Here is a 15,929-nt window from a genome sequence, read left to right on the forward strand (position 1 = left end):
ACACAGACCAAAACCTCGGACAAAGCCCTGTGCTTCCCGGCTTTGGTTACCAGGTGGGGCATTCTAAGTCTGCTGTGATAAGCTATAATTTAGGATGAGTAGAGCCACACTCTGGTCACTGACCTAGGAGATCCAGAGAAACGGAGGGATGTGGAAAAACAGCTGAGTGTGAAAGAGCAGGAAGGGGATCTGAGGGCATCTTATTGGGAGGGAGGCCTCATGGAGGCCGGTGGCCTAGGCATGCTGGCAAGTAAGGGGGGTGGCCACAAAGTCAGGGCAGGCCAGCTAGCCAGAAAAAGTGAGTGAGTGCCACACACCTCCTCCTCAAGGCTCAAAGGCAGCAGGCAGCCCTTCTTGTCCTGTCTAAACCCCAGAATACTGGGACTGGGAGAGGAGCTGAGGGCCTAACCTTGCATTACTACCAACTCTGGGGACGCCCTGCACCCTCACTACAGGCTTTGCCAGAGCCCAGTGACATAGCATTCAGCCTCCTACTCCAGAGCTTTCAGCTGTGATGGGGGAGGCCTGCTGGCCTCAGAATACAATGTAAAGCACAGCAGGGATCCGGAAATGGAGGTGCAGTGATGTGTAGCAGTAATGTACCCACCCCAAAGGCTTAGCCACATATTTCCTTTCTCTATGAACTGGAGTTTTTAAGTCCCAAATGTTGGATTTTTGAGAGAAAAAAATAAAGCTCCCATAGCTGCTATAAACCTAATTTTTGTGAACTTTAAATATCCTAATTAAAAGATAAAAGATAAATAGCAGCTTATGTCTATTGTTATTCAAAAGGCACATTTCCCAAAAAAATGCTCCTAGTAAACCTAGAGTTTACAGTGAGCTCGATATCATTCTCATTCACCCTATTAAAGCTGACAATTCCTGGCCAGACGTGGTGATTCATACCTATAATCCCAACAGCTTGGGAGCCCAAGGCATGCAGATCACATGAGGTCAGGAGTTTGAGACCAGCCTGGCCAACATGGTGAAATCCTGTCTGTACTAAAAATACAAATATTAACCACGCATGGTGGTGTGCACCTGTAGTCCCAGCTACTCAGAGGCTGAGGCAGGAGAATCGCTTAAACCAGGAAGGTGGAGGTTGCAGTGAGCTGAGATTGTGTCACTGCACTCAAGACTGAGCAACAGAGCCAGACTCTGTCAAAAAGGAAAAAAAAAAGCTGACAGCTCTAGAGTAACTTATATAGCAATACATGCTTATTTCATATATGATTGAATGCTTATACAATGGCCCTGTGGTAGGGACTGCTGTTATGCCCATCTTACAGATAAGAAGCCTGAGACACATAGGCTCAATAACTTGCCCAATCCCCTAGAGCTGGCAAGTGGAAAGATGAAGATTCCAGGCAATCTAGTTCCTGCAGCTCAGGCACATGGCTTCAAAGACTCATGGAACTCATCTAACTGTTTTAAAGAGACATAAAATGGGAAAAGAAGAAGAGAGCGGGGGAAAAGCAAACATTTAACCAATCTCCGTGCTTTCTAGATCGATACTTGCAGGCTTTTTAAAGGCTGGCCCTCCTCATGTGACTAGGAGCCAGGGTCTCCCTGGAACTCTGCCTTCCCCTGGACAACATTAAGCAGAGTAGCTGTGTATGAGCAAAACACACTTCTCTAAGGTTGCCCCAGTCAGGCACATTACAAAAGTGACTGATCCCTGAGCCCTATCCTTTCTGTGTATGCTGTGGTTTGAGAGACAAGAGAGTCTGGGCTAGCAGATAACAACTCTAGCAACAAGATGAAGCCATTTCCCTGCCCCCACCCCCCTCAAGAGCAGGCTGCCTCTTACCCTCGCTCCCTTCTTGGTCAGCAGACACACCAGCTTCATGTGGCCGGCGGCTGCTGCGTAACAGAGAGCAGTCATGCCGTTCTCCGACGTTCCGTCCAGGCAGGCGCCAAATTCCAGGAGCAGAATGACAACTTCCTCGTGGCCAAGGTGAGACTGGACGCACAGGATTGGGGCATTATTTAACACTTCTGTCCTGTAGTTCACGTTGGCCCCTCCCAAAATCAGGAGACGGCTCACCTGTTGGACAAGGTCCCCCAACAAGATTGTCATATATATATATATATGTCATCTAAACATTTGTGGAAATTGGCAGTATCCTCAATTTTCAGTATCATTTTAATCCAGTGGTTCTCAAACATGAATGTGCATCAGTATCACCTGGGAATACATTAACAATGCACATTCTCATTGGTGGGAATGTAAAATAATGTAGCATACTGGGAAACAGTAAGACGGTTCCTCAAAAGATTAAAAATAGAACTACTGCCCCAGGCACGTGCCTGGAATCCCAGCTACTAAGGAAGCTGAGGTGGGAGGATCTCCTGGGGCCAGAGTTTGAGGCTGTAGTGCACTATGATCACACTTGTGAGCAGCCTGCTGCACTCCAGCCTGTCAAGTTTTTTAAAAAAATTTTAATTAAAAAAAACAATAGAATGTCCATGTGATCCAGCCATCCCACTTCTGGATATATATAGAAAAGAACTGAAAGCAGGATCTCAAAGACGTATTTGCACATTCATGTTAATTGCAACATTATTCACAATAGCCAAGAGGTAGACACAACCTCAATGTTCATCGGTGGATGAAGAAAATGTGGTACGTGCACATACAATGGATTACTATTCAGACTTATAAAGGGAGAAAATCTTGCCATATGTGACAACATGGGTAAACCTTGGGGGAAGTGAAATAGGTGAAACAAGCCAGACACAAAAGAACAAATGCTGTGTGATACCACTTATGAGGTATATGCCATAGTCAAACTCATACAGACAGCAGAATGAAGGTTGCTAGACCTGGGCACAGGGAGAAATGAGAGTTGTCACTTAAGGGATACAGAGTTTTAATTTTGCAATATGAAAAGTACTGGACATCTATTGCACAACAATGGGAATACTGTTAACACTACTGAATAGCAGACTCAAAAATGGTTAAGATGGTAAATTTCCTTTTGTGTTTCTTAACTGCAATTAAAAATAAAAAAACTAAACAAATGGCCATGCACGATGGCTCACGTCTGTAATCCCAGCACTTTGGGAGGCAGAGGCGGGCGGATCACCTGAGGTTAGGAGTTTGAGACTAGCCTGGACAACAAGGTGAAAACCCATCTCTACTAAAAATACAAAAATTAGCCAGGTGTGGTGGCGGGCACCTGTAATACCAGCTATTTGGGAGGCTGACACAGGACAATCGTTGGAACGTGGGAGGCAGAGGTTGCAGTGAGCTGAGATCACATAATTGAACTCCAGCCTGGGGGAGAGAGTGAGACTCTGTCTCAAAACAAAAAACAAAAAAAAACCCGAAACAACTGCAAATTCTTGGGCCCCAGCCCCTGATTTCTGATTCAGTGTATTTGGGTGGTACATTGTTAATGGGTTCCCTGTTGATATGGACATTCTTGGTTTGGGGAACCACATTTTGAAAAGTCACTGTTTAACCTAAACAGAAATAGGAAATTCATTTTCCTGGCAATGAAGTAATAATTGTGTCTGGGTGCAGGGGCTCATAACTGTAATCCCAACATTTTAGGAGGCTGAGGAAGGAGGACTGCATGAGCCCAGGAGTTTGAGACCAACCTCGGCAACATGGCAAGACCCTGTCTCTATAAAAATTTAAAAAGAAGAAAATAGTAGTCATGGTGTTAAATAATTAATAGTGAGATAAAGCCAAAAGTAAATATAAATACTTATTTCTTCACAAGGATATGTTCCTAAAAGAAGCAGTACAGAAATGTCCACGTGCCTCAGGATTGTCAGCAGCACAACACTGCCAGAAAACAATGTGCTGCTTCCACTAATTACTATATCCCCCACTCAGTAATCTCCTTGGATCTAGGTATGGGAAAGCTTTTTATCTATAGATTTCAAAATAAAAATCACTGAACATACACAAATTTTAGGTATACTAATATCTTTTCTTTCAGATCTCCAGATCATTAGATAAAAATGATGCTCCTCTAACAGCTATTAAAATGTCCAGTGCGTTTCTTTCAACGGCTCACTTTAATGGTCCTGACCCACATCAATCACTGCCCCTGCCAAAGCCTGGCAGGTCTTCCCGCTGTCCACTAAATGTGAAAGCCACAAAGACTGTCATTTATTGACTAGAGACACATGGGGATCATTAAAAGATACAGAGAGAAAACAAGGCATAAAAAATTCAGGGTATTTCAGTGATACGTGTCCACAAGAGTAGCTGACAGAATATTTACAAACAGATGGGTCTGGAAAATTATACTACCAGGTGATGAAACCATAACTCACAATTGCATGTGACAGGTTAGAACCCCAGGTGTCAAATTTGAAGAAGTCTTGGCTACTGAAGCTTGAACCCCATGTAATCCAGGTCTCCAGTTTCCTCTCTGATCTTCTCTGCAGAATCCTTCCCTCACTGCGGCCACCCTGGACTCAGCATGTGCTGTGACAATGCCAAGCAGGGACGGCCTCATGGTCTCTACCCCTTATAGTTCCCTGACTGGAATACTTATTCCATACATACAGATGCCAAAGGATTGCTTCCTGCAGGGCTCTGCTCCAGTGCCAGGACACGGGGGAGAGAGTCCCCTGCCTCCACATACATGCACCCATGCATGCACCCAAGCCCTCTCCATCCCTCAGCACGCTCTGCTTTACTGCTTAGTCCACTGTACCAGACGCTGATTCTACGATACAGAAGTTCCCAGAGAAGAAAGGCAAACAGAGCCCCTCCACAGACAAGGATGGCCCACATACCAACTTCTTCACACTGCTGGGACTGCCACCTACATTTAAGGAAGAACAGGCCATGTGCAAGTTACAAGGAGGCCCTGAGGAGCCAGCCGAACACCTGACCACCCTGCTGTTTACCCCATCACAGACACCACTGTCTAGCCAGACCTGGGCGAGCACCAACCCAGCCTCTGGGGTCCCATTGTCAATTTGCACTCATGGAGGAATGGATGAGAGATCAGAAAGGCCATCCTGTACTAACACTGCTGTTTCATGGGCAACTCCAGGCAAATGACCTCATTAATCCCCACCAAGCCTGCTCTACAGATCTATACAGGCTTGCTTTTAAAAATGCCACCAAACTCAAATCTAACTCAAAAGCATTTTAAGATTGTATTATACTACAGCATTAATAAAAGTGTGGCCAGGCGCAGTGGCTCATGCCTGTAATCCCAACACTTTGGGAGGCTGAGGTAGGTGTATCACCTGAGGTCAGGAGTTCAAGACCAGCCTGGCCAATATAGTGAAACACAGTCTCTACTAAAAATACAAAAATTAGCTGGTTGTGGTGGCACGCGCCCATAATCCCAGCTACTCAGGAGGCTGAGGCAAGAGAATCACTTGAACTCAGGAGGCGAAGGTTGCAGGGAGCCGAGATGGTGCCATTGGACTCCAGCCTGGGCAACAAGAGTGAACCTCCATCTCGAAAAAATAAATTAAATAAAATAATAAATAAAAGTGTTTTAAAAACCCCTTTGGATAACTGTGGACAGAATAAGATTATGCTGAAGAAATACATGAGGATTTTATTAAGGCTGATGAAACCAGTCCTCAGCAAGAGGAATAGAGAAGATACACCCATCTAGAAATACATGCAATGCCACCAATAGGCACGCCAGACTCTGTTGACTACAGGACGGGCAGGATCATTTGTAAATTCCCTGGATGATATTGCCAGCCAGTTACATTCTTTCCTCCCCCATCAACCCCATACCTTCTTGAGATCCATGAGCCTAAAAGATGAAGGATTAATGGTGTGAGTTCTCAACCAGCCCCCAAACTAAACTACTGTGTAATTTTCACCTCTCTGTGCTTTAGGTGCCACCTAAGAAAACAGCAAGCTTGCCACCCCATTCTATCTAACAGGTACTCTTTGCTAACAATGGTGGAAGGTATACTTGCAGTGCCATGATGAATCTTCTACAAGAGTTTACCTGGAAGGCATGTGCTCAGGGCAGAGCTTTCCTAAAGATGTCATACTTAATCTGCTTTTGGGAAAAACAGTTTCCCTTGTTGGTGTAATGCTGTAGGTATTTCTACCACTTAACCCTCCATCATCTTTCTCTAACCTATGGTTCTTAACCCGGATGCACGTCAAACCACCTGGGAGCTTGAAAGTTTGCAATGCTCTGGCCCCACCTTTGGAGATTTTGACTTAACTGAGGCTGGGGCTGTGGTGCCCAGAGCTCCCAGGTGATTCCAGCTGGCAGCCAGGGCTGTAAACACATCGAGTGATTGCATGTGTTTACCTGCAGAGCACAGGCTTGCTGAGTGTCAGGCGCCCTTCCAACTGTGTGATTTTGAGCAAATATCAACTGCCCTAAACCTTAGTTTTCTCATCTGAAAAATTCACAATAAAAGTTTCACTTCACTTGGTGGTTGCAAAGATTAAAAATCAATGTATTAAAAAAAGTGTATGTGTGTATATATATACATGCACATGAAGCATTTAGCACAGCACTCAGCATCCTGTACATGCTAAATAAACATTAATTGATATTATTATAATCAAACTTTCATAGAGTCTTCAGAAAGGACAAGAACTCAGGTCCCTGACCTCTGGAAGGCACAGGATGGAGATCTGCCCTCCTGTCGACATCACCCTGAATGCCCACCCTGGGCTGTTCACCAGCACAGAGCAGCAGGGACACCTCACAGAGGTAAGTCACCTGCAACCATCACATCCTCAAGGTAGGCAGCTCCTGTTAACAAGCACCAACTGGCACATCCAGAAGTCCCCAGGTGCCTACAGCAGAGCCAGTGTTTCCAGAGATGAGGCAAAGCACCATAACAACTCATGTAAACATCATTAATGCCAATTATGTTCCCGGTAACTTTAACATCTCAGGTAGGTTTCTCATTACTCGAGAGACAGGCTCTTTTGTGTCTCCAGTTTATAGGTGAGAACACCAAGGCTCAGAGGGAGTAAGGCAGAGCTGAGCACTAAGCACAAAGCTAATGACAGTCACAGAGCAGCCAGGTGGCAGAGGCAGCGGCCCTGGCTGAGACTGCATTGCACTGAAGGAACCTGTTTAAATGATCAATCCTATAGATTTTCCACCAACGATATGGAAATTTTCTGACCATGATCACAGAAGCCCTCCTTGGACAACAATTGGAAGTGGTGGTATCTCTATACTTCTGGATTTAATGAAAACAGGAAAACAGGAAGGGAGCTAGGGCTTATGCAAGGCAAATGATCACAAGGACCAGAAAAGGCTTGTCCAGGGTGGTCATGGGGCAGTGCCAGCATTCCCACTAAGTACACTGGAAACTCACACAAGCACAATTTTTTTAAACGTGTCCTGCCTGACTGTGATGCAGGATATGACTAGATCTCCGGCCAAGGGAAGTTAGGCCAAAGTCCACGCCTAGCTCCTGTTCTCCTCTCCTTTCTATTGTCAGCTGAGCAAAGATTTGCAACCTGAATCCTCCTGAGGCCACAGCCTGTGGCTGGCCACCAGTCCTATGAGATGGTACAACAAAACCACTGACTAGATGGGACCCCAGTGGGCCAGCAGGGCCCAGGCTGGCCCGTCCCAGCCTGGCCATAGGAGGTGACAAGGTTAGAGACGGCTGGCATGCCACTGGAAGTAAAATACATCAAGTAATCATCCCAGAACAAGTCACTTTAATTTACCAAAGTGGCAAACTGCAATTATTGTTCAAAATGACATTCATTCCTGTATGACAACATTTAATACGCTCTAAAAAAAGTTCCTTAATTGCATGCATAATTTAAAATTACTGTAATTTGTTCAAGATCCTGTGAAACCTTTTACCCCCCTTGAAAGATAAAAGAAACAGAAGGATAATGAAAAGACTTGAGATTCTATAACCACATTATAGAAATAATTTGGGGGATGGTGTAGATGTAGGTGACACTGGAGTTTTACAAAACAAAGTAAAAATGATTAACTCTTAAAATCGCACGTATGTTAAAGAGGAAAGTTTATAATCCCAGGAGGACCACGCTCATTTCATTATTATGCTGCAAGTTTAAATTTACTGTCTTAAAAGCTTGTACTCAACAGATGTTTCCCATTTACTTATCTCCATATTAAAATAACTTCTATGCCCAGAAATTCATTAAAGTATGAAAACAGATATTGCCATTTTTATTCTTGCCTTTCTTCCTTATGATTACAGAATTTTATTAGTTATGGAGAAGCCAAAAGATACACTCTTAGCTGAAATGAAAGAAGAAACAATGTGAGTGGTTCAGAGGGAAGACCTGGGCTCACTAACTGCCTCAGAGCTTCCACAGGCAGCAGGCACATCAGGGCCTGGGGCTGAAAGGCTTGGACTGTCTTTGTGGCCTTAGCAGGCTATTTGGCCTCTGTGTGCTTTAGATTCCCAGGCTACATGAAATCAAGAAGAAAAATCTACCTTAAAAAGCTAAGTGGCACATCATGACATGACAGCCACTGACCAAAAGGTGAAGAAGCTCTTGGCTCCACAGAAGGCCACGCTGATACCCTTTCCATAGGCAGAAATATGCATACATGAAACTGTGATCATTGTTTTTCCATGTACTCATCTCTGTGCATCACTCATCAATGCTTAATTTCCCATGAACTCGAAAGAGATGGTCCAGGTTAGTAACCCAGGACACTTAAAAAATCCATTTTCCCTAGAAATCTCTCTGATCTTTGATTTCCATTGTAAACTGTTTCCTTATCACATCCACTGAGAAACATTCACCATATGTGCACGGAGCAGCCCTGACCACCTACATCTTCCTGCCAAAGAAAAGCTAAACTTCTGGAAGAACGAATAATAAAGCGCCCAAGCCTGTGTGATCAGAAAAGCACATCATTAGAAGCTCCTCTGCGTCCTGTCACCACCACCCAGGAAAGAGGGAAGCAGGGCTGTTGGAGGAACAGCCAGCAGGTGGCCAGGGCTGGGTCTCCGCCTCTCTGTGCAGGAGGGTTGCTCACCTTCACATTGGGAGTATAGAGATTCCTGAGAGAGGCCAGGGCGGCAGACAGCCCCTCGGTGCTGTAGCCGATCCACAGGGCTTGGAGATGGCTTGAAGAAATTCCTGTCTTCTTACTGAGGCCCTGGAAATAATCAGAGACAGATCTACCTGAGTGTGTTCTTCCTACCTGCAGGGACACTCTGAAAGCGGGTCTGCCACAGAGGGTGCAGATACCAGCAGAAGGCATGGGATCTCACACAAAGAACACCTGGACATACGACCTTTCACTATCTGAAACCAAAGTCAAGGAATCAGCCTGCCTTCGCTAGGTTAACTGTGTGCCTGGGGAGAGAGATGGCAGATCAGAGTTTCTCTTTTTTTTTTTGTCCTTGAGTCAGAGTCTCCCTGTATCACCCAGGCTGGAGTGCAGTGGTGCAATCTTGGCTCACTTCAACCTCCACCTCCCAGGCTCAAGCGATTCTTGTGCCTCAGTCTGTCAAGTAGCTGGGATTACAGATACATGCCACCAATCCCAGCTAATTTTTCTCTTTTTAGTAGAGACAAGGTTTCACCATGTTGTCCAGGCTAGTCTCGAACTCCTAGCCTCAAGGATCCACCCACCTTGGCCTCCCAAAGTTCTAAGATTACAGGTGTGAACCACTGCACCCAGCCAGAGAGTTTCTCTTTATGGAAGTAAATCAGAGGAAGAATAAATGACAGAGTATCACTATCTGAGCGTTGCATGGTGGTGGGTGCCTGTACTCCCAGTTACTTGAGAGAATGAGGTGGGAGGCTTCCTTGAGCCCAGTGAACTATTATCGCACCACTGCCTTCCAGCCTAGGCAAACAGAGCAAAACGTCATTAAAAAAAAAAAAAAACAAAAGTCCAGGCATGGTGGGTTACATCTGTAAACCCAGCACTTTGGGAGGCAAAGGCGGGCAGATTACCTGAGGTCAAGAGTTCAAAACCAGCTAGGCCAACATGGTGAAACCCTGTCTCTACTAAAAATACAAAAATTAGCCAGTTCGCTCTGTTGCACACACCTGTAATCCCAGCTACTGGGGAGGCTGAGGCAGGAGAATTGTTTCCCTCTGGGAAGACAGCGGTTGCAGTGAACTGAGATTGTGTCACTGCACTCCAACCTGGCCAACTCCATGTCAAAAAAAAAATAATCACATCACCAGGTATAACACTGAATGAATGAGTCCAGGAAGTGACCAGCAAGGACTGATGGCAACACAAAATGAGAAGCAAGCACAAATGCTGTGCCTCTTGATGTAAGAATCTTCTTTTATTTTGAGACGGAGTCTCGCTCTGTCGCCAGGTTGGAGTGCAGTGGTGTGATCTCGGCTCACTGGAACCTCCACCTCCCAGGTTCAAGAGATTCTCCTGCCTCAGCCTCCCCAGTAGCTGGGATACAGGTATGCACCACAACACCCAGCTAATTTTTACATTTTTAGTAGAGACAGGGTTTCACCATGTTGGTCAGGATGGTCTTGATCTCTTGACCTCGTGATCCACCCGCCTAAGCCTCCAAAAGTGTTGGGATTACAGGTGTGAGCCACCGTGTCTGGCCAAGAAACTCTGAGAACTGCAATCTTGACGCCCTGAAAGGGGCAAAAAATGATTGAAGTGATTAAGTCTCTACATACAACTACTAAATGACAGAAAACCCAAGGAAAAGAGGAACGTGTTAAACTGCACATGAAAAACAAGCGCACAGTCAGAAAGTCCATGTGGTACAAAATCACCCAGGTCAAGGGAATTCAGGTTCTCAAACAAATCAGTAACAAGGAAACAAAAAGTAATCAACAAAGTAGAGCCTTTAAATAAAAAAGAAACTTAAAAGAGATTTAAAGGTAGGAGACGTAAAACTTAACCACAGCACTCAGATACACACTTGAGCAATCGACTATAGCAAAATGCAAGGAAATGCCCCCTTTCTCGGATGACTGACAGAGCCATCTAAAATCTCCAAAGCAAAACCTCAAAATGTCAACAAAGAAACCCTTCCCCAAGCTGGTGTGCATCTCACCTTGAAAATATGTGCCTTCAGAATGTGGTGCCCGAGCTCCATGGTCTGCTGGCGGTTCAACTTGCCCTCCTGACGTGAGAACATGAATGCCAGGAGAGCGTGCCCGTTCCTAGGGGAAGAAACACAAGGGCTCATAGCAGAAGAGCCTGTTCCACCCCACTGCAGACCCACTCTCAATTCAACACCCATCATTTAGTCATTGATTTATGCCTGTCACAAAGATGTAAACTCTGTGAGGCTAAGGGTCTCGTCTGAGTCACAATGCCTAGCAAAGTGCCCAGCACTTGGTGAACACTCAAATGTGTTTCTGGGATACATGGATGAATAGACACAGAGTACAGAACCATCTCTGGGCCTGGCCTTCAGGTTTCCTCAGGATCACCACCACTGCAGGTAGACAAAGGACAAGGCCTCACACTGGGAAGGAGAGAAAAGCCAGGCCATGCCAGATGGCAGCTCATGATCAGGAATGCTGAGAATTCTAGGCTTGGATGGCACACAAGTCCTTGTGATGAGAAGAAGGCTAAGGCATATAAGTGGGCTTGCTGCAGCTGGCACATGGTGGACATCCAACTAACAGCACCCATTTGCCTGCCCATTTCCCTTTTGTGAAGGTACTATCCTGCCCATTTTCCTGCCCATTTTCCCTCCATGTGTGTAGGACTCATTTTGTCCTCCTGTGGACCCCATGCCTTTGTCTGAACCAACTAGTTTCTAAATGACATATAGAACTGCTTATTCCAATAGCAGTGACTTCTATCCAAGGTAAGTTATTTTCATTTCTATCATCCTGACAAGTTTGAGCTGCTGTTTCACTGGCAAAAAGCAGGGAGGAAAAGACAGACATCATATACATGTTTTAAAAAACATCACAGTAGTTGCTAATCTAGATGATTAAAAGCATACATTATTTAAACTGCATTCATCTATCCAGATGCATGCCTGCTTCTCAGGTTGTAAACCATGCAGACAGGAGGAAATCAAGGCAGGTGGAGGCTAAGGAATAGGCTTTTATACTACAGAGGAGGGCATGATGTTTAAGACCACACTGCCCTCTGAGTCCTGTCCAGTGTCTTGTAATGGCCTGGAATTTTCCAGTAAGCACATACCCTGTTACCCCTGGACACCTTCCACATCCCAGATCTTGAGCCTAGGACACCCTTCCAGTGAGAGCCTCTCATATTCCCTTGTCCCCATGGAAACCACTGTCGGCGTCTCTCTAGTGCTCCAGGGCCCCCAAGGCCTCCCTAGGTCCTACTTATGGGCTAATCCCAGGTTTCATTCTGGCCCAGATCTTGTCAGTCAGAAGCACTCTCCCAACCACAAGCTAAGTCTTCCTAAGTCTCCCAGCTGGCTGAGCTCTGTGGCCAGGCCAACTGTGTCCACCACAAAGACACACTAAGTGTCATGGCTGGAAAGTGATGACCACATACCTCTTGGAACTGTTTCCAGTGCTCCCAGGTGAGCACAGGACATCTCACCTCTGAGGAGACAACTCCCCATGCCACTGCTCCCCACTTATGCTCCTGCATACTCTGCTCGTCGTTCCGCCCTGCCTTCCTGTTCTTGAGACCAAGCATACCCTTCTAAGACAATCTGCATTCATGATTCTGTTCATTTCCAGTTCTTCCAGGTATCAAGTTCTTACACTATGCCAGATACAGAAACTTAACTGAATTATCTTATTTACCTGCACAACCTAAGTATTATGACCCCCATATGCTTATATGAAGAAACAGAGGCCTGAACAGGTAAAGCGACTTGTCCAAGACCAAATGGCTAGTAGATGACAGAGCAGAGATTTGAACTGAAGTCTGCCAGACAGGAGAGCCTGTGATCTTAATCAGTGAAGCATGAGTCCTCCTTCATTCATTCACAGCTATGCCTTAGCACTGGCACCATGTCTGACGGGGGATTCTGTGGGGAACAATGCAAGGTGCTTCCCTTGAGAGGCTCTCAGCAAAGGGAGGGGACATGTAAACGAAAGGTAAGTCAGCTACCTGGGTGGTGTGAACAGATTCCACGGGAACAAAGAGAAGGCAACCTGCCCTCACTCAGGCCCCATTCTTTCCTCCTCACATTCCCAATTTCTTCTTTATGGATCCTTCTCCTCACTATCTCAATGATGTTTCCAACAATATCCCAATCTGCTGTGTTACAAAAAACAACAACAACAACAAAAAAAAAACCTGCCCACCCCTTAAGGCCTTCCATTTCCCATCCCAGGACGCTGGCTCCCTCCTCTTTCACTCCTTTCAATCAAACAGACGGAGTCTCCTAAGGATCCAGGACCCTTCTCCCTTACTGAAAATCCAAAGGTTTCCTCTTAATCCTCATTTCCCTTCACCTCTTGGCAACACTTTGGTCCATAAAGTCCCTCCCTGAAGCCCTCCTCCATGCCCTGGAAGCCCAGTGCTATCTGTCCTCTAGTGACACAAGCTTCCTCAACAAGTCATGCCAGACACCTCTCCATCAGTGATGCCAGATCTTCAGCTGCCAGCTTCTCCTCCAGCCTGCCGACCCAGCCTGCCCTGGAACCTGTCTGCCAGGGACAGATGGCTACCTCATAATCTCAACTGCTGAAAACTAAAACCAGCTCTGTCCCTGCAAAGCCTGCTGCATACCGTCTGCCTTTCTTACCCTTCCCAAGAGCAATGCCGCACCTAGTTTCTAGCTCCTCCTCCTCTACTCTGCCCACAAGGCCAAGTCACAATGGTCACCTCATGTCAGCAAGGCCCGTCTCCACCCCCAGTCCCACCAGGTCCCCACTCCTGACTGGTACAGTAGGCCCCACACTCTCTGTGCCCTGCACACTCTTTCTGTCTGCTCTTTCCTCCCCTCTGTTCTATGAAAAAAGGTCAAATCAAACTAGATTCACTCTTGCAGAAAGTGGCCTGCTCACGCTGATGCAATGTCTTCAACAGCTCCTCCTGTGTGCAACGGCCTTGTTCCACCTACTAACACCTTACTCACTCTTTGAGTTAATGGAGAACAGAGCTAATGGGGGACTGTTCTAGATGAGACTGCCTGGGCAACCCCAAAAAGCTGATGGATCTTGGAAATGGTCATCAGAGACATGATGATGTCATGCGCCTCCTGAGAGGAGGACTCACCACCACCTACTGTCTTTGCAGAAAAACACAGAATCTGAACAAGCCTCTAAACTTAACTGCCAATTTATAGAAAATAGGGATGAGAGGAACACATGAAAAAAACAATATGAGGACACAAAATTCAGACAATGGAAACTATACACAACAAACTACCCAGTTACTCTTTTTAAACAAACAGATTGTGAGGAAAAAGAAAAAGAGAGGAGGAGAGAAATTATAGATTAAAAGAGACAATCAAATGTATTCTATGGACTTTTTGGGTCCCGATGTGAACATACTAAAAAATAGAAGAAATGTGAGCATGGTTAAACGTTTAAGGATATTAACAATTTGCATTAATATTTTAGGTGTAGTAATAGCATGGTTAAGTATGAAAGTATCTCTTTGAGATGTAACATCATTCAGCTATTTAAAGTAATATGTTTACAATTTAACACACTTCAATTTAAAAGGAAAAAATTTAGCAAATATTGCAAAATATGAACATGTTTAAGTCTAGGTGCTATGAACGAAGACTCAAACAAATTTTTTTTTTTTTTTTTTGGAGACAGAGTTTTGTTCTTGTTGCCCAGGCTGGAGTACAATGGCACAATATCAGCTCATTGCAACTTCCACCTCCCAGCTTCAAGCAATTCGCCTGCCTCAGCCTCCCAAGTAGCTGGGATTACAGGTGCCTGCCACCACTCCCAGCTAATTTATTTTTTATTTTTTATATTTAGTAGAGACAGGGTTTCACCACATTGGCCAGGCCGGTCTTGAACTCCTGACCTTAGGTGATCCACCTGCCTCTGCCTTCCAAAGTGCTAGGATTGCAGGCATGAGCCACTGTGCCCTGCCAGACTCAAACTATTCTTTAACTTCATAATTCTATTCCTGGAATGCTAACCTAGGGAGTAATCAAAATGAAGAGGGAAGAAAGGAAAGAAGGGAGGTAGTATATCCTTTTAAGATCTTAATAGCTACCAACACTCAGTGAAAAGACACTCTTATTTTTTATAGGTAAGGAAGGCATGGAGGATTAAAATATATTTCGTGCAGAGAAAAATATACAAGAATCAATGGAGGATTTGAATCCAGATCTGTAAGGCACCAAGATACGCACAACAGGTTGTTCTGTTTGTAAGTAATCTAGAAACAACTCAAAAATCAAGGGTATAGTGAAGTACATAATAATTTGCCTCCTAGGAGGTTTGTACAACCACGAAAAAATGAAAATGACACTTTTCTAAGACTTCTAAGAGCTTGGTAGAATGCCTGTGATGCGTTAAGTAAAAACCCAGACAAGAATTCCAAGAGAAAAAGATGATTGGTATATTGTTTAAAATGCTATAGAAAGAGGCAGAAATAAAAAAAATAAAAAGTGAACTGTCCTTGTCTGGGGGTTGAAATTTTCTCCCTTTATAATTAGAGCAAAAATACAACTGGGAGTGGGGGAAGAAATGCTACCATTTTTCAAGGCCCAACCCACCATCACCATGTTTTAAAATCACCTCCCCAGTCCTCTTCACTCACACTGGAAGCTTCTCCCTCTCCTGAGGTCCATATGAAGTGTGCCTCCCTCATGCATATCACTTCCTGCCTCCCTGCCCTGTCGGGGAAGCCCTGAGAACAGGGACCTTGTGCCAGGAGTTTCTGTGTCTGCCACAGTACTTTGCACATAATTTAACAAAAACTGTTGCTGAACTGAATCCAGTAGCTTCCTTCCAACATTGTTCTATATCCTCTCAGTCGAATGAAGCTCCAATACTACAGGGGTCTTAGGAAAATGCCAACAACTCACACCACCCCAAAATGGGTGCTTCCTTAAATTCTGCACCCAAGGGTGCCTCTCTTGCCTCCACC

At 45.1% G+C, this 15,929-nt stretch overlaps 1 protein-coding gene across 11 annotated transcripts in view; it reads right to left on the bottom strand.

Annotated features, from left to right (window-relative positions):
- The window catches only part of TANC1 (tetratricopeptide repeat, ankyrin repeat and coiled-coil containing 1), a 251,585-nt gene that overhangs the window by 33,669 nt on the left and 201,987 nt on the right, over positions 1–15,929 (bottom strand). For all 11 annotated transcript variants that reach the window (XM_021665895.2, XM_064382718.1, XM_064382727.1 and 8 more), the window contains 3 exons: positions 10,975–11,083; positions 8,958–9,080; positions 1,811–2,047 (listed from right to left, as the gene is read on the bottom strand). In XM_021665895.2, coding sequence (XP_021521570.2) covers positions 1,811–2,047; positions 8,958–9,080; positions 10,975–11,083 — 469 coding nt within the window. The remainder of the gene's footprint in view (positions 1–1,810; positions 2,048–8,957; positions 9,081–10,974; positions 11,084–15,929) is intronic.

The sequence above is a fragment of the Aotus nancymaae genome, unplaced genomic scaffold, assembly GCF_030222135.1.
Source record: "Aotus nancymaae isolate 86718 unplaced genomic scaffold, 86718_ANA_hifiasm-v0.15.2.pri h1tg000029l, whole genome shotgun sequence".
Classification (NCBI taxonomy): domain Eukaryota; kingdom Metazoa; phylum Chordata; class Mammalia; order Primates; family Aotidae; genus Aotus; species Aotus nancymaae.